Consider the following 24,231-nt stretch of genomic DNA (forward strand, 5'->3'; position numbering starts at 1 on the left):
GATAGAGGCATACCATATGCTGTAATATAGATTTCAATCACTGAACCGAGCAATGTGCTCTCTTATAATAGGAATGAGCTTTGAATGTCTTATTTTATGACATCAGGGGTCGGTCGTATCAACCATTCGCCTCTCAACTCTGTTCCAATGAACCCACTGACACTCTGGCCCAGTCTTTTGATGCTCCCGTCGGCCCCTTTGGTCCAGTAAAGTCAGCATGGGTGTCTAGCCCTGTTTGGCATGCTAGGCGAGCCCCATAATTTCTCTACGCACAATTCTCGAGCCGACTTTGGTGAATAGTCTTTGGAACTGGATATCTCGACGACGACAACCTCAAGCTTCACTCTCCCCGGTCAATTTTCACGCCAAAACCTCCATTCACAATGTCTACCGCCCAGGAGCTCTCCAACATTTCCTCGGACCTGATCTGGGAGATCGTCCGTGAGTCTCCCTTCGACAAATTTCTCATCTGATATGATATGAATTTTGGCCTACGATATGCGCCTTGATATTGAAGAAGTCAATTACTGAAACGTTTTTGCGATCGCGCAGGTGACAACAACTGCTTCTCCGCCAAGAGCAAGAAGAACGGCGGTGTTCAGTTCTCCCGAGACCCCCTTAACCTGACCAACAAGACTTCTCGCAAGGTATGATTCTGTTCCCGAGTTTTGATACCCTCTTGGATATTTGAGGGGTCATGGTAGATCGTGTGCGCTAACTCACCTCACAGCACGCTGGTTTCGTCAACGACAAGGTACGACCACAACAGCCCCGATGAAGACGTCTCGACTCGATGAACGTACGATGCTAAACAAACCGAATTAACAGGCCCTCGGTATCTCCTCTGGCGAGAAGGGTGCTATTGTTGTCACCTCCAAGAAGGCTCAGCCCAACAAGCCCGCCCAGAACCTTGTCAAGACCTCTTACAGCGGATCCAAGAGCAACCGCAAGTGAGTAATCGACTGCCCACACCGTCGTTGTTATTCGACATGGAGCGTTTGTGGAACGGGGCTGACCGTGATTCTTTCGTACAGGACCTACCAGGCTGTTGCCAACCAGGCTGCCAAGAACGGTTACCGTGCTGACCTCCGCTCCGCTGCCGTTGAGCGTGCCTCCGCCCTCAAGAAGTCCAACAAGCCCGTCAAGCCCGAGCCCGAGCAGAAGCTCCGTGGCAACAAGGCCAAGAAGGCCGCCGCCGCCGCTGAGGAGAACTAAGCTGTCTAATACCAAGATAGAAATGTATTGTGAATAAGGCTGGGGCATGAAGCTATGGAGGCAAGCTGCATAGCCCACAACTGATGAAAAAGGGATCAGTGTGGGAATAGCACATGAACCGAGGTCTCTGGGTCATTCACTGCCGGAGTTAGTGAGCTCAAAATGAATGAATATCTCGCTGACAATATCGTCGGCAACCCAAAATTTGTGTCTCAGAACAAGAAAGTGTATGTTCGTGATTGTACGATGCAGGTCATGTCAACAACCATTGAGGCTCAACTACTCTTCGATGTACCTTCAGTGACGTAGCACAATAAGAGTCTCGGCCAATAATTAAATGCATGATTGACATGGCCGGCCTGGACAAAGTCTGCACTAACCAGTTCTCTGATCATCGGTGGAGGCTCACGATGTTGTCTGGATGTATAAGTGCGAAGCGGTAGAATTCGGGTCATGACTTCGGTACCACGGGATACCGAGGATCATGCCGAGTGTCAAGGCGCCGAGGATCCTCATGAATGCGATTCAAGACGTCACTGTCCCGGATAAGTTCGGAGCAATATTTTGAACAATAAGATCATATGTCGGAATGTTTTGATGCTCAAGACCTCATGTAGCCACAATCCGGAATTAGTTTTCTTGAGTTAGACGCATGTCAATCTCCAGACGCTGACCGAGGTGAAGGGCATGAAACATGGTTGGTGCAATAGACGCAAGTCATCCACAGAAGTCAGTTTCTGAACGACAAATATCCGGCTGCCATACGATATGAGGCATATCAACATCCGGATGCTGGAGGCTACCATCCACGGAAGTATCGGAAAAAGACGAAACTTGTTTGACAAGATATCAATGAAGAATCGTGATGATGTTTCAAATGACTTGGCTCATACTCAAAGTGAGCTAATAACAACCAACCACCAAGGTTGCAGAGATGCATTGCGAAATTTCCAAATTTGGTAACGGGGAGAGATCAGCCGCCCCCTCATCTTGGTGGCTTGAACATCTAGTTTGTTGATATTCTGCAAACAGTGAATTCTTGTAACGAGAGGGCATTGTCCACTTATAAGTTAAAGACCCAGTAAGGGAAGAAACATAGCGAGTAATACACAAGGAGGGTTTTACACGATAGGATTACCAACACTTTCACATGAGCGACTTGTTTGATTGTCCTCGTGGAGCTTGGTTGGGCAATTGAGTTTGGATCTGGTGTGCTCACCGGAGTTGGGTCGGGGTAAAGATCGCACCCAACTCGGGGTTGCGACGGTCAGGCCTGGTGAGTTGTCCAGAGCTGTCGAGTTAGAGGTGCAGGGGAATATCGGTCCCTTGACAGCCTTCCCCACGGGACGCTGGATGTGAGGGTTCAGGTTCCAGAAGCGAACCAGACTCAGGTCCGCGATCGTTAGCATAGTCTGTCAAGACAAGATTGATCTCTCGTCAATGTTGATTGGTATAAGACCCAATCGAATGTAGCGGGCGATGGGGAATCTGATGCGTGAAGTGGTCAGGGCTTGTCCGTTGCTCCGTTGCTATCGTACGTCGTTCTCCATCAGAATTTATAGTCTATCCGTAGGACCCCAAAAAGAGAAAGGAAAGCAGCACAGGGGCGCTTGCGCACCAGTCTCAGGGCAAGGCTTTGCGCCAAGTATTGCGCCAGGTCTCCGACAACTGGAGCGGATCGCCATTGCGAATCAAAGTGGGCGGGCGAGAGGGGAGAAACATCAATGGGTGAAGGGAAAGAAGAAATCCATGATGGTGGAGGCATGTAAGATACCTAGGTAGTCCGAGATAATATCATGAGTTTAGCAAAAGCCCCTCCCGCAACCATCAAAGTCCTCCGAAACTGTGGGTGCTGTCAGGACAGTAACGTAATTATTCGAAATGCAAACTCGTGATAGATGGTAATATGCAATCAAGAGCTGGCGAAAGAGAGGCGAGATGATGATGCCGCTCCTCTTGGTTCGACTGTTCAATAGGCCTGGCAATGGGCAGTGGGTTCTGGGCTGTGGATGATGCCCCTCAATTGTCGATGATAGCCATTGACCCTTGCAAGGAGGGGTTTCCTTGAGCGTGCATGGAACTGGAACCCCCCACTAGAGCTCTCATAAAGTTGCACAGCTCTTTTCTGCTGCTTTCCCCGCTCGACATCTGGCACCTAGGCTGTCGCACATGTCTGCGGCAGAAAAGATGGAGGGAAATATAGACGCCTGTGATAATCTCGGACATGTAAATTTGCCAGCCCAGCCCAGCTCCGTGAATCGCCGTAAAGGTTCCCGGTCAGCTCGGAGAGAATAACTCGGGCACTGTAGTAATGTAATAGAGCAGTGCTATGATGCCTTAGCAAGGGGACTATATCCATTAGAATACGTCGGGAGTGTCTCAGCGGCCTGAAGGGTACCCGTATGGAGAGGCGTACCTACTGTATGGAGAGCTGTATCTGGAACTAACTCACCTTAGTAGAGTACGGCAGGTATCGCCGTGGTGGTTGCCGCAGTGTACCTTTACCAGTAGCAGCCCAGTCATCGCTTGTTCTCCTCCGTCGTGTCGCATTAACCACCCTCGAGGCTCTTCCTCTACATTACTTATTTGAACCCTCTCCCACTTCTTGACCCTCCTCCCACTCTCCTCATTCTTCCCACATCTTGACTCTTCCATCCAAGCTCTTCGTCCATTACCATCTTTTCTCTTTTTTGCAAAGTCTCAACAGAGCAACTACCCCTCCCTCAATCCCAATATACTTGTAAAATCAGTCAAAATGGTCAAGGCTGGTACGTACGAGCGCCGTCTCACTCACCCCTTCACCTTGATGTCTGCCTATGATATTCGCGCTCTTCACACCGTGATGTTGTCTCTCAGCACTTCTCAGAGCAATAATTGACGTTTTGTATAGTTGTCGCTGGCGCCTCTGGTGGCATTGGTCAGGTACGTTGAAACTTGCTCACTCAAATCTTGAAATTGCACCAACTAACATTGATCGATATACAGCCTCTTTCTCTTCTCCTTAAGACATCCCCTCATATCGACGAGCTCGCTCTTTACGATGTCGTCAACACCCCCGGCGTTGCCACCGATCTCTCCCACATCTCCTCCCGCGCCGTGAGTCGACCCCGGATTTTCCCCAGTCGAACATGCATAATTCCCTTCCACCGAAACACACTATTTGCTCACACCCTCTGCAGAAGACAACTGGCTACCTTCCCGCCAACGATGGCGCTAAGGCTGCTTTCAAGGACGCCGACATTATTGTCATCCCCGCTGGCATTCCCCGTATGTAAAGCTCTTACCCCGGACATCCGGCGTTGGTCCCCGCGTGTCCGACCGACCCCGGAGCCCCTTCCCCAGTTTTTACTCTACTGACCACATCCCCCGCACAGGCAAGCCTGGTATGACTCGTGACGATCTCTTCAACATCAATGCTGGCATTGTGAAGGGTCTCATCGAGGTTGCCGCCGAGGTCGCCCCCAAGGCCTTCATCCTCGTCATCTCCAACCCCGTCAACTCTACCGTCCCTATCGCTGCTGAGGTCCTCAAGGCCAAGGGCGTCTTCAACCCCCAGCGTCTCTTTGGTGTCACCACCCTCGACATCGTCCGTGCCGAGACCTTCGTTGCCGAGATCACTGGCAGGGCTAACCCCCAAGAGCTGACCATCCCCGTCATTGGTGGTCACTCTGGAGAAACCATCGTCCCTCTTTTCAGCAAGGCCTCGCCTGCCGTTCAGATCCCTGAGGACAAGTACGATGCTCTCGTGAACCGCGTCCAGTTCGGCGGTGACGAGGTCGTCAAGGCCAAGGATGGTGCTGGCAGCGCCACTCTGTCAATGGCTTACGCTGGTTTCCGGTCGGTTGCCTGACCACTTCACGTTGCTTCACCCAGTGACTAACATGGCTGTAGATTCGCCGAGAAGGTTCTCCGTGCCGTAAAGGGCGAGAAGGGACTCGTCGAGCCTAGCTACGTCTACCTTCCCGGAGTCTCTGGAGGTGGTATCCCTGGAGGTGAGGCCATCGCTAAGGAGACTGGCACCGACTTCTTCTCTGTTCCCATTGAGCTCGGCGTAAGTAGCAGATTGTTTCGTTTCTAGATGGGATATGTGCTAATATTACATAGCCCAACGGTGCCGAGAAGGCCACCAACCCACTGGAGGGCATTACCGAGAAGGAGAAGGCTCTTCTGGCCAAGGCCACCGAGGGCCTCAAGGGCAACATCTCCAAGGGTGTCAGCTTTGTCCACAACCCTCCCCAAAAGTGAATACCCCCTATTTGATATCTTCCCTAATACCCAGTAAGAGGCTTCCAGAGCAGGCAAGGACACTCCTGAGGAGGCCCATAGCTATGGCACTAGACATAGTAATATGAGTCATGAGCACGATTGCTGATGATATGACTTTGCGCAGGCTGTGAAATGTTCCGGGCGATGATTTACGGTCGATGTCTTTATAGCCCCGATATTGATGAATCTTGGGGACTGCTGCAGGTATGATTGGAGTTTTGGTCAAGGATTGGTCTAAACCATGGCGAAATTTAGCTCTTGCGCGTTCATGGCACTCGTTGGTCGGATGTTTGGCGTGCTGTGCCCAGGCTTGGTAGAAGGGTATCATGGTATTATAGCTAGACAGACAAATCCTTCAGGGCTTGTTTGGTATGGTTTTAATCTGAAACACGGCACCCGGCAACTCGTTGATTTCAGCTTGGACACTGGTATTGATTCCAAGGGCAGCCAATGCACCCCGTACAACACCGCATGGGAACCACAAGAACTGCGGGGTGTAGCAAGTCAATATAAGAACATATTATACGGAGAGATCGGGGCTTTTTGGGACCATACCGGTTGTGCGCGAACGATTGCTTGGCCGCCAGCTTCTGTGCTCATGCGCGAGAAGGGTCGGAATAGGTTGTCGGTCAATACGTAGACTCCCTGGCTCAATATTAGCGTAATGTTCTCGTACCGCACAGAGAAAGAAAACGGACTCTGTGATTTGTCTTCAGATTGTCAATATTCTTGCCAAACACCAGCGTCCAAAGATCTTTGCAGAGGAATTTGATGACGTCGAGTGTGTCGTTGAACCGTGGTCGGTCTCTTGAGAATCTGTTACGATGTAAGTCATGACGGCGTAGAGAACTCCAGACATCGATGCGCACCTCTCTACGAGACCCTGCCCTACTCTGTACCCCAACATCTCAAGGCGATAGTGCACTGCGTCCATATCCTCTTCCTCGTCCTTCCTTGTCGCGGTACCAGCCATTATTCCGGCTGCGCTGGAGCTTACTGCATGGCTAGTTGAGGCGGTATCTGCGGGTGCGCCATTTGATTCTGATGCGATGGAATCTCGCTCATGAGTTACGCGGTAGGCCATAGGAACGAGCTCAATAAGGAGAAAGTCGAGACAGGAGGAGCTGAGGAAGTTGGCGGATGGATCGCTCGAGTTAAAGGGAGGCATGACGGGTTCGAAAGACATGATGGCCGACTTTGAAGATTTCACTTAAGATCAACTATATCAGAGAATGAGCGGAAGCTATATGTGATCTGGAAAACGAATTCACTATTCGTGCGCGTGGTAAATGAAGGACGTCGTTTGCGTCGAACCCAAAGGGATACGTACTTCTAAGCTCACCGAAGCCTCCTGGTTGGATTGGAGCTTCAAGCTCGCTGAATCAGCAATGTAGATAACGATAAGCCATAATGAAAGGCTGGAGGGTCCATGCAACGCGGGGCTCAATGGAGGGAAAGAGCGAAGAGCGCGGGGCAGGATGAAAAGTTAGAAAAAGTTTAGTGTAGGTGCAGAGTCAGTTCGATTCTAGTTCAGTCCACCACCAACTTTTGTCTCTTTACAGAGCTGGTTCCTCTCAAAGGAATCAATTAAAGTAAGTGACATTCGGAATTCAAGTGTCTATATGAGATACTGACTATTTGCTCTCTTAGCATCTACAAAGACCTTGAGTCGAGAACCTCTGGACCGATTCTCCCCGCCGAATCTCGGAATCGCATTCGTATCGATTCTTCTCCTCGCACATATTCTCACGAACCGACATGGCGGACCTTCGAATTCTGCTCATCGGCAACGGCGGCCGTGAGCATGCTCTAGCTTGGAAGCTCAGCCAGTCTTCTCGAGTGGAGCAGATCTTTGCTGTCCCCGGTAACGGAGGAACTGCTGGATGCCCCAAGACCTCAAATGTTTCTTCAGTCAAGGCTGAGGATTTCGCTGGTCTTGTCAAGTTTTCTCAGGAGAACGGCGTCAACCTTGTTGTTCCTGGCCCTGAGGCTCCTCTCGTTGACGGTGTTGAGGGATGGTTCCGAAAGGCTGGCATTCCCTGCTTCGGTCCCTCCAAGGAAGCTGCGCGACTTGAGGGCAGCAAGACCTACTCCAAGGATTTCATGAAGAAGTACAATGTTCCTACTGCCGCTTATGAGAACTTCTCCGACTACAACAAGGCCGTTGCATACATCGATAGCGTCGACCATGACGTCGTTATCAAGGCCACTGGTCTCGCTGCTGGAAAGGGTGTTATCCTTCCCCAGACCAAGGAGGAGGCCAAGGCTGCTTTGAAGCAAATTATGGTTGACAAGGAGTTCGGCGACGCTGGCGACGAGGTTGTTATAGAAGAGCTTCTCATTGGTGATGAGCTCAGTGTTCTGACTTTCTGCGACGGCTACGCTATCCGATCTCTGCCTCTCGCTCAGGACCACAAGCGCATCTTCGATGGAGACCAGGGCCCTAACACTGGTGGCATGGGATGCTATGCGCCTACAAACATTGCTACCAAGGAGCTTACTGAGCTCATCGACCGTGAGATTCTCGAGCCCACTATCTCCGGTATGCGACGAGAGCAGCAGCCTTTCCGTGGTGTTCTCTTCACTGGTCTCATGATCACCAGCAAGGGACCTAAGGTCCTTGAGTACAACGTCCGATTCGGTGACCCTGAAACACAAACCGTCCTTCCTCTTCTCTCTGCCGATACTGATTTGGCTGAGATCATGCTTGCTTGTGCCAACGGCTACCTCGACAACTGCAAGCTTACCATTGAGAACAAGTTCAGCGCCACCGTTGTCCTTGCTTCCGGTGGTTACCCCGGTTCTTACCCCAAGGGTAAGGCTATGTCTGTCCAGACGCCTCCCGCTGGCTGCAACATCTTCCACGCTGGTACCACACTCGACAGCACTGGTCTCAAGACTTCTGGTGGTCGTGTCATTGCTATCAATGCTGTTGGCGACTCTCTCCGAGCTGCTGTTGATGCTGCTTATGTCGCTCTTGACAAGAAGGTCATTGAGTTCGAGGGTGCTTTCTACCGAAAGGATATCGCTCACCGAGCTTTTCGCTCAACTGCTCAGACCTCCATGACATATGCCCAGGCTGGTGTCGATATTCAAGCCGGCAACGACTTTGTCGAGAAGATCAAGAAGGCTGTTGCCAGCACCAAGCGACCTGGTGCTGATGCTGAGATTGGTGGCTTTGGTGGCGAGGTTGATCTGTCTCAAGCTGGCTACCCTCAAGCTCCCATTATCGTTGGTGCTATTGACGGTGTTGGCACCAAGCTCATGATTGCCCAGGCAATGAAGAAGCACGACACAGTTGGTATCGATCTGGTTGCCATGAACGTCAACGATCTCGTTGTTCAGGGTGCTACCCCTGTTATGTTCCTCGATTACTACGGCTGCAGCAAGTTGGATCTCTCTACTGCTGCCGACTTCGTTCAGGGCGTTGCTGATGGTTGCCGACAAGCAGGCTGTGCCCTTGTTGGCGGTGAGACTGCTGAGATGCCTGGTATGTACCAGAACGATGACTACGACGCTGCTGGTTGCGCTGTCGGTACCGTTACTGCCGATATCAAGCTTCCTCGCAAGGATGACATGGCTCAAGATGATGTCCTCCTCGGTCTCGGCTCTGCTGGTGTTCACTCCAACGGTTTCTCCCTGGCTCGCCGTATTGTCTCTCGCGCTGGCCTCAGCTACACTGACCCTGCTCCTTGGGACCAGTCCACCAGTGTTGGCGAGTCCCTTCTCACTCCCACACGAATCTACGTCAAGTCTCTTCTGCCCGTCCTCTCTCACATCAAGGGTCTTGCTCACATCACCGGTGGCGGTCTTGTCGAGAACGTTCCCCGTATGATCCCCGAGTCTCTCGCTGCTGAGATCGAGTTCGGCTCATGGGAGATCCCTCCTGTATTCAAGTGGATGCGCGAGGCTGGCAACGTCGAGCCCATCGAGATGTGCCGCACCTTCAACTCAGGTGTCGGTATGGTCATTGCTGTTGACCCTGCAAAGGCCGACAGCGTGGCTCAGGCTCTTACCGATGCTGGTGAGAAGGTGTACCGCATCGGTCGTCTCACCCGCCGTGACCAAGGCGAGGCTTGCTTGATCCACAACGTTGACTCGTGGAAGGCTGAGACCGCGGTGCCTAGCAAGAGAAAGGACATTGGAGCATAATTGGATAAAGCGATAAGAAAAAAGTATGTGTGATTTATGGAGTCAATTGGGTCATGATGGGATAGGAATTTGGTTTAAAATCAGGGCTGAATGTGATGATTTGAGGGCGAGATAGAAGGCATCCTCGAGATGATATTTCTCTTTGAAGCCTATACACATGAATGAAAAATGATTTGTGCGTTTCTGATACTCGCGTTTTTCTGTGAAAATATTTTGCAATTGACCATGTGACTTCATCGTCACAACATTGGTTCGCGACATGTACAATCGTCAGACTTTGTATTCTTTGCTTTCCATGACGTCCCTATTTGGAATGAGAACATGTGGAAGAGGTTACTTGTCTTTTCATTGCATCCTGTTATGTTTGAGACTGGACCCTATCTCGTAAAGTAAGTACCCCCTGAATGACTGATCCCCTTTCTTTTATATACTCCCTTACACCTCGCGAAAAACAACCGTGATAGCAATGCCGGTAATTAGCAGGGGAATCATTTTCCGTCTCCTCCAACGCCGGATCAGAACATGCCAAAGTAAAAGTCATCAACCAACACCCCTAGTACCAAGCAGTTATATAGCCTGCCCCCCTAGGGCATATTTCACTGCCACCATATACTCTTTTTAAAGAGTCTTACAATTCCGTTTATGTTTCTTGCGTCCCTGAGGACGAGCATCCCCCTAAAGATACCCGAGATCACCTGGCGAGATTGGAGAGTTGCTAGGTAGGTTGCCTGAGTATCCGTTCATCGAGGTGTTTTGCCTTTTGGGGGGCGGAGGCAGATCATCATCATCGTCAGATAACGTTAGGTCGATGACAGTGGCCATTGGGCGCTTCGCGCTGGTAGATGCTATGCCCCTCGGTCCAGCAGAAGACGACACATCGCGACCTGCTGTTACTGGCGTACTAATGGTCGGTGTAGAGATTTTGGGCGTCTCTAAACGACGGTGACCAATAGAATTGACCTCTGATATTACTAGATCGTCATCGTCATCATCAAAGGCATTTGCGTACGATGAGTTGCCATTTGTGTGCCCTTGACTGCTGTCGTCAATGCTCTTGAGATGCCATTCACCATTGGGCTCGATGGTCACAGTTTCCTGACTCTTTGGGGTCTTTTCAAGGATGTCTTTGACATATCTGCTAGAGGTTAGAAAAGCAAACCCCTTCAAAATCACTACTTATAAGACTTACGCATCGACAGCCAACTGCTCAAAAGTTGCGGACTTGTTGCAAATGGGACATTGCCATTGAGGGCCTTGTTCTTGCAGCTGAAGATAAGAAGTGGCATCAAAGCATTGCAAGTGTGTGCAGCTCAACCCACGACAAGGGAGTGCTAATCGCATGTATGACAATGGGCATTTGAGAGATAGCACCTGTGAAGTTGCTACCACATCCGGATCTTGTGCTTTGGCGTTGACTAATTGCATGTCAGTGATAGCTCTGGAGCATTGGACCAGTGGTGGCACGTACGTTCTTGCTTTACAGAATCAATCGATATCTTCTTGCCATTGGCAATGCGCTCCGCAAGCTGTTCGACAGATGTTATCTTGCAAACATGTATCACAAGGTAGAAATTCTAGATTCGCTGTCAGACTATGATTGTAACAACGCTTGTCCACAGTGCTCACCTTGGATGTCAGCGCATATGTGAACTCAATGTTGTTGGTGTATTTCGGGCGAAGACGAAGCGCTTTTGTGATGTCAACCGGCCTAGTAGATCCAGGTTTGTTCTTCAAGCCGCGCAAATTGGCCTTGACCTCTCCGCCGTTGACCTTGAGTTCTGACTGGTGAGGAAATGCGACATCTTGCATTCCTGAAGTATCTCCGGCGCAAAAGACCATCACTCGGTACGAAGGGTCGTTAACGCACTTCTGTAAAGCAGGATGATCGTCTAGTCTGATGGGATAGGTTATCGTGTTACGGTGCTGCGACATGACTTGACAGGGGTGTTAGTATAACAAGTCGGACAAGGTACACAGAACGACGCGCAAAACATACCATCGCAGGTCTTTATATCACCAGCAACCGCCTCGATCTGATAAAACGGACTCGGTTTGAAGGTGAGTGTCACTGACGAGCTGAAGTTAACCACAGAGCGCTGACCATTAGACAGGCTGCTGTGGGTGCTAGGGAACGACATGCTGTGCAACCCGAAAGGTGTTGAGGAAGCATGACCATGTGAAATCGGGAAGCTCGATCGAGAGGGCGAAGATCCGGCCTGAGAGCTCGAGATCGAATTGTGCACACTCTGGCGAATCTGCTGCAGGCGCACGGGATCGTTGGCGTTGACGGCTTCTTGGATGACTGGTGGCGAAGCAGGCATGATTAGCTATGACACTGAGGAGTTTGAAGCAGTGATTCACGGCCGAATAAGCATGCGAAAGAGATGTGAAGCCATCGCGCAGTGCAGATGAAAACAAGAGTGAATTGTGTATGAGCAGGCCCTAAACTTACGATTATGTATGCGACGCTGTAGCTCAGCCTTGATGCCAGTGCTTTTGACTCCGTTAACCTGACACACAGAAGAGAGTTGGCGATTTAACAAGCGGTTGACTTGTCGCGCAAGAGAACTCGCTTCTGATCGAAGATTTGCGTGTGCATTTGTTGAGTGCGAGGGTGAGGCCGTAGCGGACCCAAAACCTGCGGAAGCCATGTCGAGGGTCGTTCCTTCCGTTTATCGGTCGCTAATGTTTGCGTTTTTGGGCCGAGGAAGGTGTCGTTATCGTTATCGAGGGAGATTATGTGTGGAGGAAGGTGCTGCCAGTGTTGGGCGCGAACAGTGGTTGTGGAAGTCGCGCAACGGCATCCAAGGCAGATGCGCAGGCTGATCGGGTGCAGCCTGTATTGGTTGTATCAGAATGAATCGGAAAGAGGTACCGTGAGAAAGAGTGCGAGCGAGTGGCTGAGTGAATGGAAGCGATAAAAGTTACATCTAGAAGACAAATGTACAATCGGATTATATAATGAACCCTCCACTCTGACACTGAATATGAGATTCGATCGACTATCTCAACCACCACGCGTGCTCTAAACTCGTCGTCGTCCTCTCACGCTATGTCATGTTTGCCCAGTCTTTAGAGTGTTGTCGCACAGGAGTCCAAGAAGAGAAGGCGGTCATCCCTGGCACACGCAGGGAGTGGACTAGGATCCAGTGTCTCGATGATCTTTGCTTACTAGCCACACACCGCCACAGTTAAACTCACTACTGCCCCCCTCGGTAGCTTGTCCCAACTTTTTTTTTCTTAGCAGCAGGGGACTTTGATAACGACTTTTACTCAAGCATCGATCTTCAACCATATCGACAAAATGGCAAAGAGCGCACGAGCAAGCACCAGAAAGGCCAACAACAGGCGCCTTGTTAAAAATGTTTTTGGTCCCGCCGAGGCTGCTCGAAATGAGCGTCTCTCTGCTAAGCTCCTTGAGTTGGCCAAGCAGCCCAAGCCTGAGTCTTCAGATGTGAACATGAACAGTGAGTGAGATGGTACAACCTCAAGACGATTAAGCGCTAACATATTCTCAGCACAAGAAGAGGGCGCCAACGACGATGCCAAGGAGGATGTTCAAGACAATGAAGTTACATGTGAGTTTGGTCAAAAACGTCTGTCTCGCTCATTTTCACTAACATGTCTAGCAATGGATGTGGACTCAAAGAAGCCTTCAAGTGGTCGCATTGAGAAGAAGCGAGTCGACAAGCGCAAGCAAAAGGCTTCCAAGATTGTCTTCAAGTCTTACGGTGGTCGATCCAAGGGCAAGAAGAAGAGCTCTTAATTGAACTTGGGGTAAAATTGTTTTCTGGTCTTTATTCTGGGGTTTTTTATCCATTCATCGGCGTTTAGCAGCACAATCTAAATCAATCTGAATCTGTGATACCCGAAATTTCCATCTAGATTTGCCCCTCAGCCTTGTGTGGCTCAACATGCAATTTGAGTTGAGCAGCCAATCACACTACTAACTTCAACCACCACCTCTTTGGTCCGTCTTGGCAAGGCTATCGTATAGGTTGTCGCGCTCATCTCGACACGTCCATCACTTCTACAGGTGACACATTTTTAACTGTTCCATATAATGATGGCGCATTATTGACGTGTTATTCTCTGTATAAATACGATTTTCAACCTCGTCTTAGTCCCTCCTTTGTTCTATTCTATAATTGTCTTTTATAATGGTGTCCTCTCATAATGGTTCGCCATTGCGCACTCTGTTGCTCGTCGCAGCCAATCTTCTAATCCCGGTCTCAATTGTCGTCTTTGCGCTGGGCTTCTTCCCTTATAAACCGTTCCTTCCTGGATTGGCTGAATTCGAGTCTCTTGACTTTGGATCGCCTCCTGATGCACCATTTGATCGTTTAATATTTATGGTTGTCGATGCCCTCAGAAGGTAGAGCTTTAATGAAACCCAATTATTTCACTCTAAACTCTCAATTGACACTTCTTGTAGCGACTTTGTATACTCGGACGCCTCGGGATTTGATTATGTTCAAAGGTATCACATATCAATTGTATTTCATCTCATCAATGCCTGTGCTTATCACATTCCAGTCTCATCCGAGATGGCAGCGCAATGCCTTTTACAGCCAATGCTCGATCACCCACAGTTACTATGCCGAGAATCAAGTCCATGACAACCGGTTCAATCCCTTCGTTTGTTGATCTTATTTTGAACTTTGACGAGGCAGATACTTCGTCAACACTCGCTTCTCAAGATACTTGGTTAGCTCAGATTAAAGCCAAGCAAATGGGCAAGCTTCTCATGTACGGAGATGACACTTGGCTGAAGTTGTTTCCCAACACTTTCGATCGCGAAGATGGAACCTCCAGCTTCTTTGTGGCGGTTTGTGACTTAACACATTATTCTCATGTTCAACCCGACTGACATCTTACTAGGACTTCACCGAGGTTGACAACAATGTCACCAGAAACATTGCCCCTGAACTTGAGAACAATGATTGGGGCCTTATGGTGCTTCATTATCTTGGTCTAGATCATATCGGGCATAAGGCTGGACCAAAAAGGTTTGTTTCACTGGCGGTTGTTTCTCTTATCATTTCACTAACACGTCAAAAGCTCGAATATGTTTCCCAAGCAGCGCGAAATGGACGGTATTGTCAAGACTCTTTTCGAAGCTATGGAGTCCAAGCCTCATTTGGACTCGACACTCCTCGTCCTTTGCGGTGATCATGGCATGAATGATGCTGGTAACCATGGTGCTTCTTCACCCGGCGAAACCTCACCCGCCTTGGTTTTCATGTCTCCAAGGCTGAAGAAGGTCTCCCGTAGGCTCCCTGCCCCAGCTCAACCCAAGGATGAGTTTGATTACTACTCCATGGTCGAGCAATCTGACCTGGCACCTACTATTGCCGCCCTTTTGGGTTTCCCGGTATCCAAGAACAACCTGGGAGCCTTCATCCCTGATTTCCTCCCCTTCTGGCACAAGACCAGTGATCAGATTCAGATTTTAGTTCGAAATGCTAGACAAATCCTCAACATTATCACAGCCGCGTTTGGAAGTGAGCTCTTTGACGCACAGAGTAGCGTTGACCCCTGTGCCCTTGAGCAGACCGAAATCAACGAACTGGCATGTCAATGGCGAAGGATCAACAAGGAGGCACATGTGCTCGCAGCTGGTAACAAGCTGGACCAAAAGTGGCTTGATGACATGTCACAGTGGCTCCGCCGAGCCCAAGATCTCATGAGCAGCATGGCTTCAAACTACGACATGTCCAAGCTTTACATTGGCCAAGCGATCGCTGCTGTTGCTGCTACTGCAAGCACAGTTGTTCTTGTCAGTCTTGGGACTCATCGAGATGGACAAATTCTTCCATTCAGCCTCATGACATTATCTTACGGTGCCATGATGTATGCGAGTAGTTATGTTGAAGAGGAACAGCACTTTTGGTACTGGTCCTCTAGCATTTGGCTTGTAATACAAGGAGTGCTTCATATCCGAAGGTATGTGATAGTCGAGTACAGAATTGCCTTCTCATACTAACCAAGATACTAGGAGAAACAGCCTTGCCGACATCGCTTGGGTCTTCGTTGCACTTGTAGCTTTGAGACTCACCAGGGGCTGGAATCAAACTGGCCAGAAGTTTGCAGGAAGTCCTGACATCGTGAAGAGCTTCATCGTCACGCACCCTCAACTTCTCTGGGCTATTATCACTTTTGGATACATTCTCATGTCATTCCGCTTGCTTGCCCGTCTCAAGAGTCTCCCTTCTCTGGCTAGCACAAGCACTACCTCAATTCTGCTCATGTCTGCGTATAGCTTCAAGCTTGACTTCACGAGCGAGGATGCCCCGGAGCTCGTTGTTGGCTTCGCTAGGAGCTTGAACGACATGTTCGTGGGACAGTCATTGCTTTGGAGGGCCAGGACTGCCTTTATTCTTCTCGGCGTCTTGTTTGGGTATGGCATCTATCGGTCGTTCACTGGCGGTCGAAATGGCCAGTTACAGTCAGGTAACGTCTCTCATTCACCATATCTATACTATGGCCACTGACACATTACAGCATATCTTTTCCATCATCTCTATACCATCTTTGGCGTAATCCAGTCTCGTGCTACAAATATTCCCCTCTTTCTACTATCTGATATCCTCTTCCACACACTCCAAGCCACCGATCTCTCCGTAACTGGAATCACCATCACAGCTATTCTTCTTCAATACACAACATTCTTCGCCTTTGGTGGCTCAAATGCCATCTCCTCCGTCGATCTTTCCAGCGCATACAACGGTATCAGTGGCTTCAACTTCTTTGCCGTTGGTTTTCTTACCTTGGTCAGCAACTGGGCTGGGCCAATCTTCTGGACATCCGCCGCCAACCTTCTCCTACTGCGCAAGTACCACGACGGTCAGCGCAATGCCTTCTGGCAATACATTACTTTGCAGACTGTCTTTGTCTCTGCGACAGTTGCATTAGTCATGGCGGCTTGCACATCACTGCGAACTCATCTGTTTATTTGGACAGTTTTCTCACCCAAGTATCTCTACTGTATGGCTTGGAGTCTCGGTCAACACTTGCTGATCAACATTGGCTTTGGTGGTCTCCTATTTTGGTTGGGGTCGCGTAACTAGCATCATTTAGCTTCTCAGTGATGGGTATCTTCATGTATGAATATCTGAGAACTTTGTGTAAACATGACTCCTTGTATCTAACCAGGAATTCATGGAATAAGCACACCATAATTGGAAACAATAGTAAATCAAGAACACGTCGCCAAAACCAAGATCCCTCCCATAATTGAACCCAAGGTATCCGTCCAACCATCACGATACACCAAATCATCAGGTCCCATGTCATTACTTCATCAATCTTTGTCTCTTACACGTCTGTCATCTCTACATCCTCACCATCTGACAAGAAGTCGTCCACAAGAGATTCTCGTTCATCCTTTTCCTCCTTAGGAACCACAGTGCCATCACTTTCTTCATCCTCCTCCTTGATGCTTGGCTCCTCCATGACCGTCTTCTCTTCCTCAGGTGATTGATGATCCGTGATCACAGAGGTACTCCTGCTGGTACGTCGGTGGGCTGGTTGTTGTTCATCAAGAGCATTCACGATCTTGCCCAAACTGACATGAAGCTTGAAGAGAGCGCTGCGGCTAGTGGCATCAGACAACAAACCTTCTTCCACTGCAATGCTGACCTCATTGTAAGCCTCGCGCAGCTTCTCCTCGCTTGATCCAGGGGAAATGTGGAGCTTTCCGAGAAGTGTGCCGATGAGTTTCTTTTCTTCTTCTGTAGATGGGTCAGTATGCGTAATTGTCAATGCAAGTTGTTAACTCACTTGTAATGTTGCCTTGTAATTTCTCTAGGATATCCATGGCAAAGTCAAGATGCACGTCACCATTGACCGCCTTCTTGTCAGATTCCAGCAGGCTTGTAGGTCTGTAGCATTTTCGGGGATCGGTCCAGTCGACGAGGCAAGCTCCGATAGTAGTCATGCTGACCATATCCTCCTCAACATCCACATCATCATCCTCCAGGCTTTCGCGAACATTGAACAGCGCATGGATTGCGTCAAGGGCGATGGACCGCATGAGGTTTTGGTTCTCGTCTCGGGAAAAGCAGAAAACAGGGAGGAAGTAGTTGAGTGCCTGTCGAACAGTCTGGTTGGATGCAGACGAGGGGTCAAAGTACGCAACGACGAGTGACTTGAGCAGATCCTGGCAGGCTTCCTCCTCACTGACGACACGACCAAGCAACAGCTTTGAGGCAGCAACAGTAGCAGCCGCCTGGACCTCAGGTGACTTGCCACCACCCTTGACAGCTTTGACGTAAATCTTCAGCAGGCCAGGTGTTGACGATAAGAGCTGGGCACCATGGACATTGAGAATATCGGTGAGAATGTGCAGAGCAGTGATCTGGAGTGCTGTGTGACCCTTAGTGAAAAAATGCATGAACAAGCTAAGATTCTCCTCGGCGAGTGAGCGATCCAGGAGGGCACAAAGGCCAAGACAAACCAGGCCTCGCTCACGTACGGGTGCCTCGTGACTTCGGACTGCTGGAACAACGAGGTTATTCAGCATCGCCACAAGATCGGTATTGTCCTGGAGGTTGCTCGCCACATGGGTGAGCATGCACTGAACGATATGCAAACACTTCATGTTGACAACAATTTCTCTGACTGCCTTCTCACGCGCTTCTTCCTCGCTCAGTTCAGGGGTACCGCCTCGCTTGCTTCCCTTAGTTGGCGTGCTCTGACCGCTAACCTCTGATCTGGCCGAATGGAAACTGTCTTCTGCATCATCTGCAGGAGGGTCGTCGACAATGGTGTCATGAACATCTGCCACTGACTCTAGGACAATGCTTATGAATTCTCGCTCTCCGGCAGCATCTGGCGAACAGATACTCTGAAGTGTCTCAACAGCGAGCTTTGTGACCTCGTCTGGTAAATCGGGGATCGAAATAGCCTGTCGAAGCAGGGTGAACATCTTACGTCGTCCAACTTCGTCAGAATAGTCGAGGGTCAGTGCAATTTGGAGTAGTTGTTCAACAATAAACTCCTGCTCTACCGTGTCTTCTTCTTCATCTTCGTCGTCTGCCTCTGCTACCCTCTTAACGGCAGCAGTTAGAACGTGAAGGTATCGTTCTAAGAAGAAAGCGAGCTTGGTGACCTCAGGGAGTTTTTCTTCCAAGAGGTTCAGGTATTTGCCATCGCCTTCAAGGCGGCAGAAATCATTGAAACTCCTGGCCATGAAGACAGACTCAGCAGATAGGGTCTCCCAAAAGTTGTCATTAAACTCTACTGTTTCACGGTAGTCCGGGCGTCCCTCCCAGAAGCCTTTCATGGCCTCTAATGCAACGCCGTTCTCAACGCCAGTATTGACCACGTCAATTCGCTCTAGCAATTCAAGGAGGCCGTCAAAGTTGGGAGGTGCTGGTTCTGCAGGTACGCCATCCTCTTGAGGGGGTGCACCCGCGCAATCCTCAATCCATCGCTCGCGGAACAGTCTGCTTGCAGCTTTTCGGACGTTCTCGTCTCTGTCACGAATACCCCAGCGAAGGAGCTTCTCTCGCATTTTAACAGACAAGTGGCGGAAATCACCTAGGGCAGGGAGGAGTCTGGAATAAACGGCTCTTCGAGTTGCTGCATCTTGATCACGCGCGCGCTCAAGAAGGACTGACAAAGTCTCGGGTAAGATGGGAAGGTTGACGAGGAGCGATCTTCGCACATCAGCATTGGGGTCGTTCTGTAGAACTTCCAACAGCTTCTCGAGCAGTCCGGTATCGTCATCGTCGCTATCATCTGAGTTGGTGCAACCCTCCGTCTGGTTTCCTGCAAGACGGCCAAGACCCAGCACCGCTTGAGAGCGGACCATGGCCTCCTTGTCGCGGATCCTTTTAAGTAGCCCATGGCGCAGTTTCTGGAAGAGGTCGTCGTCTATCGCGTCGAGCGAGTTGATAATGTGAGAAATGAGCTGTGTCGACCTGAAGCGGACCACCTTGTCCTTGGCGGTCAGAAGAGGAAGAATAGCTTCCAGAAGTTGTGAGGTCAGGCGAGTGCTTGGGGTCTCTGGCATGACACTCGCATCTTGGTCGATCTCTCCTAGAAGTTCATTGTCTTTTGCACTTGCGTGCTGCAGAAAGAGGCCGGTGAATTTAATTGACTTTTCTCCCACACTCTCCGACTTCTTGATTGGCATGATTTTGCTGACGCAACGTATAAATTCGTGATTAAAAGCATCCTCGTCGAATTCATCTGCACGAGATTGGTCGGGGTTTGTTGGCTCGTAAGCGCAAGACTCCTGGATCTTTCGTAGATTCACAACAAGCTTTCGGTGTGTTGCCGTGGTTCTCTGTGCATCACGAAAGACAGCACATACTTTGGTTCGTAGAGCGTTGTCAGGGGTATCAACTGGTTCGGCGACTGGTGAGGTATGAGACGCAGCAGAGCTTCGCGCAGCTGACGTCCTCGAAGAACGGGCGGTAGTTCTTGCAGGCATTTTTCGTCTGTCTCTTTAGTCCATTGATTGTTGTTAAGAGAGCAATGTTGATAGTTGCCCAAGGAGGTTTCGCATTGTTTGTTTACCAGTATTCCCTTAACGGCTTAGTCGCAGCGTGGGACTGAGGGGCTTAATTGCTCCACTTTAACGGAACGACAGGTGCGGTACGTACCTCCCCAGGACTTTCCATCGATAAGACCTTATCGAACTTTTTTTTTCGCTCTGGTCGCAAGGCCATTCTATTCTACTTTATTAAATATAACCATTTTGCACAACCATACAGTAAACATGGGTGCATCAAAGAACGACCGAAAGCGCCCACATACTGAGGCAGAGGAGCTCGATCCCGCTTCTTTCGAAGATCGCGACAATGGAGCAGTAAAGGCCTCCAAGAGAGCCCGAGTCGAAGAACGACGATCGCTCTTCGTTCGATCACTACCTCCCGGTGCCACGAGCGAAAGTCTTACCGATTTCTTCTCTCAGCATTACCCAGTGAAGCACGCTACTGTTGTTGTCGACCAAAAGACCAAGGAGTCAAGAGGTTACGGTTTTGTAACATTGGCCGACGCTGAGGACGCTGCAGAGGCCAAGAAAGCTCTGAACAACCAAGATTGGAATGGACGCCGAATCCGCATTGATGTTGCTGAGCCAAGACAAAGAAACAACACCACCGGCGAATTGCCTGCTCACAAGGTTCGCAAAGAGGAGCTTCAGCGACCCCCAAAGCTCATTGTGCGCAACCTGCCTTGGAGCATTAAGACATCAGAACAATTGAGCCATCTTTTCAGAAGCTTTGGAAAAGTCAAGTTTGCCGATCTGCCTCAAGACAAGGGTAAGCTCAAAGGATTCGGTTTCGTTACCCTCAGGGGAAGACCGAACGCCGAACGTGCGTTGGAAGCCATCAACGGCAAGGAGATTGACGGAAGAACCCTGGCTGTTGACTGGGCTGTTGACAAGGATACTTGGGAGAAGCAACAACCAGAGGAGAATGCTAAGCCTAAGAAGGCACAAAAGAAGCAGGAAGATGATGAGGAAGACGAGGATGACCAAACGTCTTCAGAGGGAAGCGATGATGAGGATGAAGAGGAGGGTGGCGCAGAGGTTAACAGAGATGATCAATTGGATGCTGATCTGAAGAACTTTTTCAAGAATCACATGGAGAACCTCGAGGATGAGGAGGATGATGATGAAGAGGACGACGAAGATGATGAAGCCGACAAGCAGGCTGAGAAGGAGGTGCAGAGCCTGGCTCCGAAGAGGATGACAGACAACACTTCAACTGTCTTCATTCGCAACCTACCGTTTACGACCACAGATGAGCAACTCAAAGATTTCTTTGATCATTTTGGCAAGGTTCGATATGCCCGAGTGGTCATGGACAAGGTCACGGAGAAACCTGCAGGTACTGGTTTCGTCTGCTTCTACGACGTCGACGACGCCAAAAAGTGCATCAAAGGCGCTCCTCGCCCTGACCCATCTGTTGCAGCTGCCAAGAACTCTATTCTCCAAGATGAGAGTGCTGATCCTGATGGCAAGTACACACTCGACGGACGTCTTCTCCAGGTTGCACAGGCAGTCAACAAGCAAGAGGCAACCAACCTCGCTGACAGCTCCCTCGCCAAGCGTAACGAGAAGGACAAGCGCAAGCTCTTCCTGCTGAACGAGGGTGTGATCGACCGAAGCTCACCTCTATTTAACCTCCTCACACCCTCAGAAATGCAAGTGCGACAAGCCAGTGCCGCTCAACGAAAGAAGCTTGTGCAGGGTAACCCCAGTCTGCACTTGAGTCTGACTCGATTGGCTATTCGCAACATTCCCCGAAACATGGACTCCAAAGATCTTAAGGAACTTGCGCGAAAGGCTGTTGTTGAGTTTGCAAAGGAGGTCAAGGCAGGCCGCCGACAGCCGCTATCAAAGGAAGAGAATGCACGAGATGGAAAGGATGCTAAGGAGAAGGAGCATGAGCGCAAGGCGAAGGGCAAGGGTATCATTCGTCAAGCCAAGATCGTGTTCGAGAGTGGACAGGGACAAAAGATGCCAGAGAAGGATGGTGGCAAGAGTCGTGGTTATGGTTTCATCGAGTATACCTCACACCACTGGGCCTTGATGGGACTGCGTTATCTTAACGGTCATCAGCTCGAGAACGAAGCTGGCAAGAAGCAGAGACTGGTCGTTGAGTTCGCTATCGAGAATGCCCAAGTTGTTCAACGACGACGTGCCAACGAGGAGAGGTCTAGACAACTCAACCCAGAGCATAACAAGGCTGCAAAGGCTGAGGGTCAGCCCAAGACAAATGCTCAGCATACCAGGGATGACAAGAAGCGCGGACGCAAGGGTGATAGGGGTGATAAGGTTCATAAGGGTGGCAAGGACAGAGGCAGCAAGCAGGCCGAGGAAGAGGGCGGCCGGAAGCCAGAATCAGATGCCGAGATGAAGCACAGATTGATTGCGCGGACCAGAGTGATGCGCAAGAAGAAGGCTCTGAGCCGGGGAAAGAAATGAGTGCTAGAGTTTTGATACCTATCTACTTAAGAGTGTTTAGAACGAACTCCACGGTTAGGGGTGTATTGCAATTAGAGATCAGCCTATCGTTCGATTGACTGGAAGAGCATAATGTCGAAACTTCTTTTGTCGTTGTAATATTACATTTTCCAAATCATACATCATTGAGCTGAGAGCTAATTCTACTTCAGCTCCTCCATCGCATTCTGAGTGCAAAGTCATTATTTCCAGAGCCAACCAGTCTTTGCTTTTGCAGTTCCATCCACCTTGGTGCCAGACTCCTGACCATCCTTATCCTTATCCTTATCCTTATCCCCGATCTGTGCATGTTCATTATCCTTTGGGGCAGGTCGAACGGTATAATGGCTGTGGCTTCCAATCTCATTGCCGTTCCCATCCAGTGTCTTGACCAACGTCTTTGTGTGTAGGTAGCCGAATCGATCTACGTATTCGTCCTTAGTAACGACCTGCTTCTCATCACTTCCAGGCTTCTGCAGCTGCTTCTCTTCACTGCTAGAAGATGCCGTAGGGTGGTCCTCGGTGATCAGCTTCATAAACGAATCCCAGGGCGATCGGTCGCTAGCAAAGGATGACTGAATGGCAGAGAATAGTTCATCAAAGTCGTTCGGTACTCTGCGCAGGTTGCGGTGTCCATGAAGCTCTGCACGGAGATCCTCAATTTCATACTCAGCTGAATTTTCTCTATCCCAACAACTTCTCTCTTCATTGCGTTCTTCACTACTCAGAGCATGTTCTCGCTTAGTCTCTCTCAAGGTATCGTTCTTTTCATCCTCGCCAAAAGCAGCGCGCCATACCTCTTGAGCCCTGCGGTCTAATTCTTCGTGTAGTTGGTCCCAATTATTGTTCGCAAGCGATTTCACAAGCTTGGCGGGTCCAGAGTCTTCCAAGAGACCCTGCGATCTCAACCTGTGCAGCCAAAAGTACGCAGGCTCACCATCCGGGTACATAGATCGGAGGAGTTTCCGTTGCTCATATCGGGATTTGATATCTGGTAGTTCTTTTCCTTGTGATTCAGCAAGGAGATCCTCAAAGGCGTCTTCGAATGTGAAGACGGAAGTGTCTATGTCGGAGGGTGCATCGTTTGGTCTTGGCTGGGGCATATCGCGAAGGGCCAGCGGAGAATAAGAGGAGAAGGCAATGGAGGTCATGCTCTGTTCAGATGGCCAGACGAAGCCAAGATCCAAAGGTCCCAGCATAGTGGATACGTTTGTGTGTTGTGTGTAGTTGTGAGTTGTGATGCAGTTGAGACTCAATCAAGTTAGAGCCCAGTCGTTTATGTATGAAGCTCTGTTCGCAATCCGGTTTCCGTGAGGTATCAGAAACGTCGGAAGACGGCTTCGCTGAGATGCGTCTTTTAGGAGGTCATGTAGATTGAGATTATATTAGATAGATGAACTATAGGTAGTAAGGAACTCAGAGAAAGTGCCAGAATTGATGCGACATTCGTTGTGATTCCAGAATTGAACTGAATAGATAAAACCATGTGACAATGGAAAGCTCTCGTTGCGAGTTATGACGGCAAAGTCCAACGCTAGTGGGGGTTAGCGGGCAACAACGGGCATCCCCCTCAGGGAGTAAGAAAACTTGAGACTTTAGCTGAGGATGCTAAAATAAATTTGGTGAAAAGCGCCGTA

The 24,231-nt window shown here is 49.7% G+C and overlaps 10 protein-coding genes across 22 annotated transcripts; 6 read left to right on the top strand and 4 right to left on the bottom strand.

The window, feature by feature from the left end:
- The first annotated feature begins 59 nt into the window (after positions 1–59).
- FOIG_08858 (ribosomal protein L28e) lies at positions 60–1,611 on the top strand. The gene is made up of 5 exons (XM_031208950.1): positions 60–441; positions 553–647; positions 731–754; positions 829–950; positions 1,035–1,611. The coding sequence occupies exons 1-5, from the start codon at positions 384–386 to the stop codon at positions 1,213–1,215; spliced, it is 480 nt and encodes a 159-aa protein (XP_031060987.1). The 5' UTR covers positions 60–383; the 3' UTR covers positions 1,216–1,611.
- Positions 1,612–3,532: 1,921 nt separating this feature from the next.
- Positions 3,533–6,223, top strand: FOIG_08859 (malate dehydrogenase, NAD-dependent). Of its 10 annotated transcripts, XM_031208951.1 has the most exons (8): positions 3,533–3,983; positions 4,106–4,137; positions 4,201–4,311; positions 4,395–4,482; positions 4,590–5,052; positions 5,107–5,266; positions 5,320–5,456; positions 5,606–6,223. In XM_031208951.1, the coding sequence occupies exons 1-8, from the start codon at positions 3,971–3,973 to the stop codon at positions 5,610–5,612; spliced, it is 1,011 nt and encodes a 336-aa protein (XP_031060988.1). In that variant the 5' UTR covers positions 3,533–3,970; the 3' UTR covers positions 5,613–6,223. The 10 variants fall into 10 exon arrangements, with proteins under 10 accessions (XP_031060988.1, XP_031060991.1, XP_031060989.1 ...); XM_031208954.1 differs by having other exon boundaries at positions 4,201–4,482; XM_031208952.1 differs by having other exon boundaries at positions 5,320–6,223.
- FOIG_08860 (uncharacterized protein) lies at positions 4,041–6,825 on the bottom strand. Of its 2 annotated transcripts, XM_031208962.1 has the most exons (5): positions 6,753–6,795; positions 6,351–6,701; positions 6,180–6,297; positions 6,037–6,126; positions 4,041–5,968 (listed from the first exon to the last, which is right to left on the bottom strand). In XM_031208962.1, exons 2-5 carry the CDS (start codon positions 6,665–6,667, stop codon positions 5,837–5,839), a joined length of 657 nt encoding a protein of 218 aa, XP_031060999.1. In that variant the 5' UTR covers positions 6,668–6,701; positions 6,753–6,795; the 3' UTR covers positions 4,041–5,836. The 2 variants fall into 2 exon arrangements, with proteins under 2 accessions (XP_031060999.1, XP_031060998.1); XM_031208961.1 differs by having other exon boundaries at positions 6,351–6,825.
- A 115-nt stretch (positions 6,826–6,940) lies between these two features.
- On the top strand, positions 6,941–9,840 carry FOIG_08861 (uncharacterized protein). Its single transcript, XM_031208963.1, has 2 exons — positions 6,941–7,073; positions 7,132–9,840. Exon 2 carries the CDS (start codon positions 7,240–7,242, stop codon positions 9,631–9,633), a length of 2,394 nt encoding a protein of 797 aa, XP_031061000.1. The 5' UTR covers positions 6,941–7,073; positions 7,132–7,239; the 3' UTR covers positions 9,634–9,840.
- Positions 9,808–12,721, bottom strand: FOIG_08862 (uncharacterized protein). Of its 2 annotated transcripts, XM_031208964.1 has the most exons (6): positions 12,086–12,721; positions 11,630–11,935; positions 11,260–11,567; positions 11,102–11,207; positions 10,823–11,048; positions 9,808–10,768 (listed from the first exon to the last, which is right to left on the bottom strand). In XM_031208964.1, the coding sequence occupies exons 1-6, from the start codon at positions 12,282–12,284 to the stop codon at positions 10,309–10,311; spliced, it is 1,605 nt and encodes a 534-aa protein (XP_031061001.1). In that variant the 5' UTR covers positions 12,285–12,721; the 3' UTR covers positions 9,808–10,308. The 2 variants fall into 2 exon arrangements, with proteins under 2 accessions (XP_031061001.1, XP_031061002.1); XM_031208965.1 differs by having other exon boundaries at positions 11,630–12,721.
- Positions 12,722–12,823: 102 nt separating this feature from the next.
- Positions 12,824–13,536, top strand: FOIG_08863 (uncharacterized protein). Its single transcript, XM_031208966.1, has 3 exons — positions 12,824–13,100; positions 13,152–13,211; positions 13,263–13,536. The coding sequence occupies exons 1-3, from the start codon at positions 12,938–12,940 to the stop codon at positions 13,397–13,399; spliced, it is 360 nt and encodes a 119-aa protein (XP_031061003.1). The 5' UTR covers positions 12,824–12,937; the 3' UTR covers positions 13,400–13,536.
- Positions 13,537–13,651: 115 nt separating this feature from the next.
- Positions 13,652–16,890, top strand: FOIG_08864 (ethanolaminephosphotransferase). Of its 2 annotated transcripts, XM_031208967.1 has the most exons (7): positions 13,652–14,008; positions 14,069–14,113; positions 14,170–14,461; positions 14,515–14,642; positions 14,695–15,579; positions 15,632–16,086; positions 16,138–16,890. In XM_031208967.1, exons 1-7 carry the CDS (start codon positions 13,794–13,796, stop codon positions 16,701–16,703), a joined length of 2,586 nt encoding a protein of 861 aa, XP_031061004.1. In that variant the 5' UTR covers positions 13,652–13,793; the 3' UTR covers positions 16,704–16,890. The 2 variants fall into 2 exon arrangements, with proteins under 2 accessions (XP_031061004.1, XP_031061005.1); XM_031208968.1 differs by having other exon boundaries at positions 14,170–14,642.
- Positions 16,297–20,291, bottom strand: FOIG_08865 (condensin complex subunit 3). Its single transcript, XM_031208969.1, has 2 exons — positions 17,416–20,291; positions 16,297–17,366 (listed from the first exon to the last, which is right to left on the bottom strand). Exons 1-2 carry the CDS (start codon positions 20,072–20,074, stop codon positions 16,951–16,953), a joined length of 3,075 nt encoding a protein of 1,024 aa, XP_031061006.1. The 5' UTR covers positions 20,075–20,291; the 3' UTR covers positions 16,297–16,950.
- FOIG_08866 (uncharacterized protein) lies at positions 20,284–22,807 on the top strand. Its single transcript, XM_031208970.1, has one exon. The coding sequence runs from the start codon at positions 20,363–20,365 to the stop codon at positions 22,574–22,576; it is 2,214 nt and encodes a 737-aa protein (XP_031061007.1). The 5' UTR covers positions 20,284–20,362; the 3' UTR covers positions 22,577–22,807.
- FOIG_08867 (uncharacterized protein) lies at positions 22,561–24,106 on the bottom strand. Its single transcript, XM_031208971.1, has one exon. The coding sequence runs from the start codon at positions 23,791–23,793 to the stop codon at positions 22,798–22,800; it is 996 nt and encodes a 331-aa protein (XP_031061008.1). The 5' UTR covers positions 23,794–24,106; the 3' UTR covers positions 22,561–22,797.
- Positions 24,107–24,231: the final 125 nt, after the last annotated feature.

This window comes from Fusarium odoratissimum (assembly GCF_000260195.1).
Source record: "Fusarium odoratissimum NRRL 54006 unplaced genomic scaffold supercont1.14, whole genome shotgun sequence".
Taxonomy (NCBI): Eukaryota; Fungi; Ascomycota; class Sordariomycetes; order Hypocreales; family Nectriaceae; genus Fusarium; species Fusarium odoratissimum.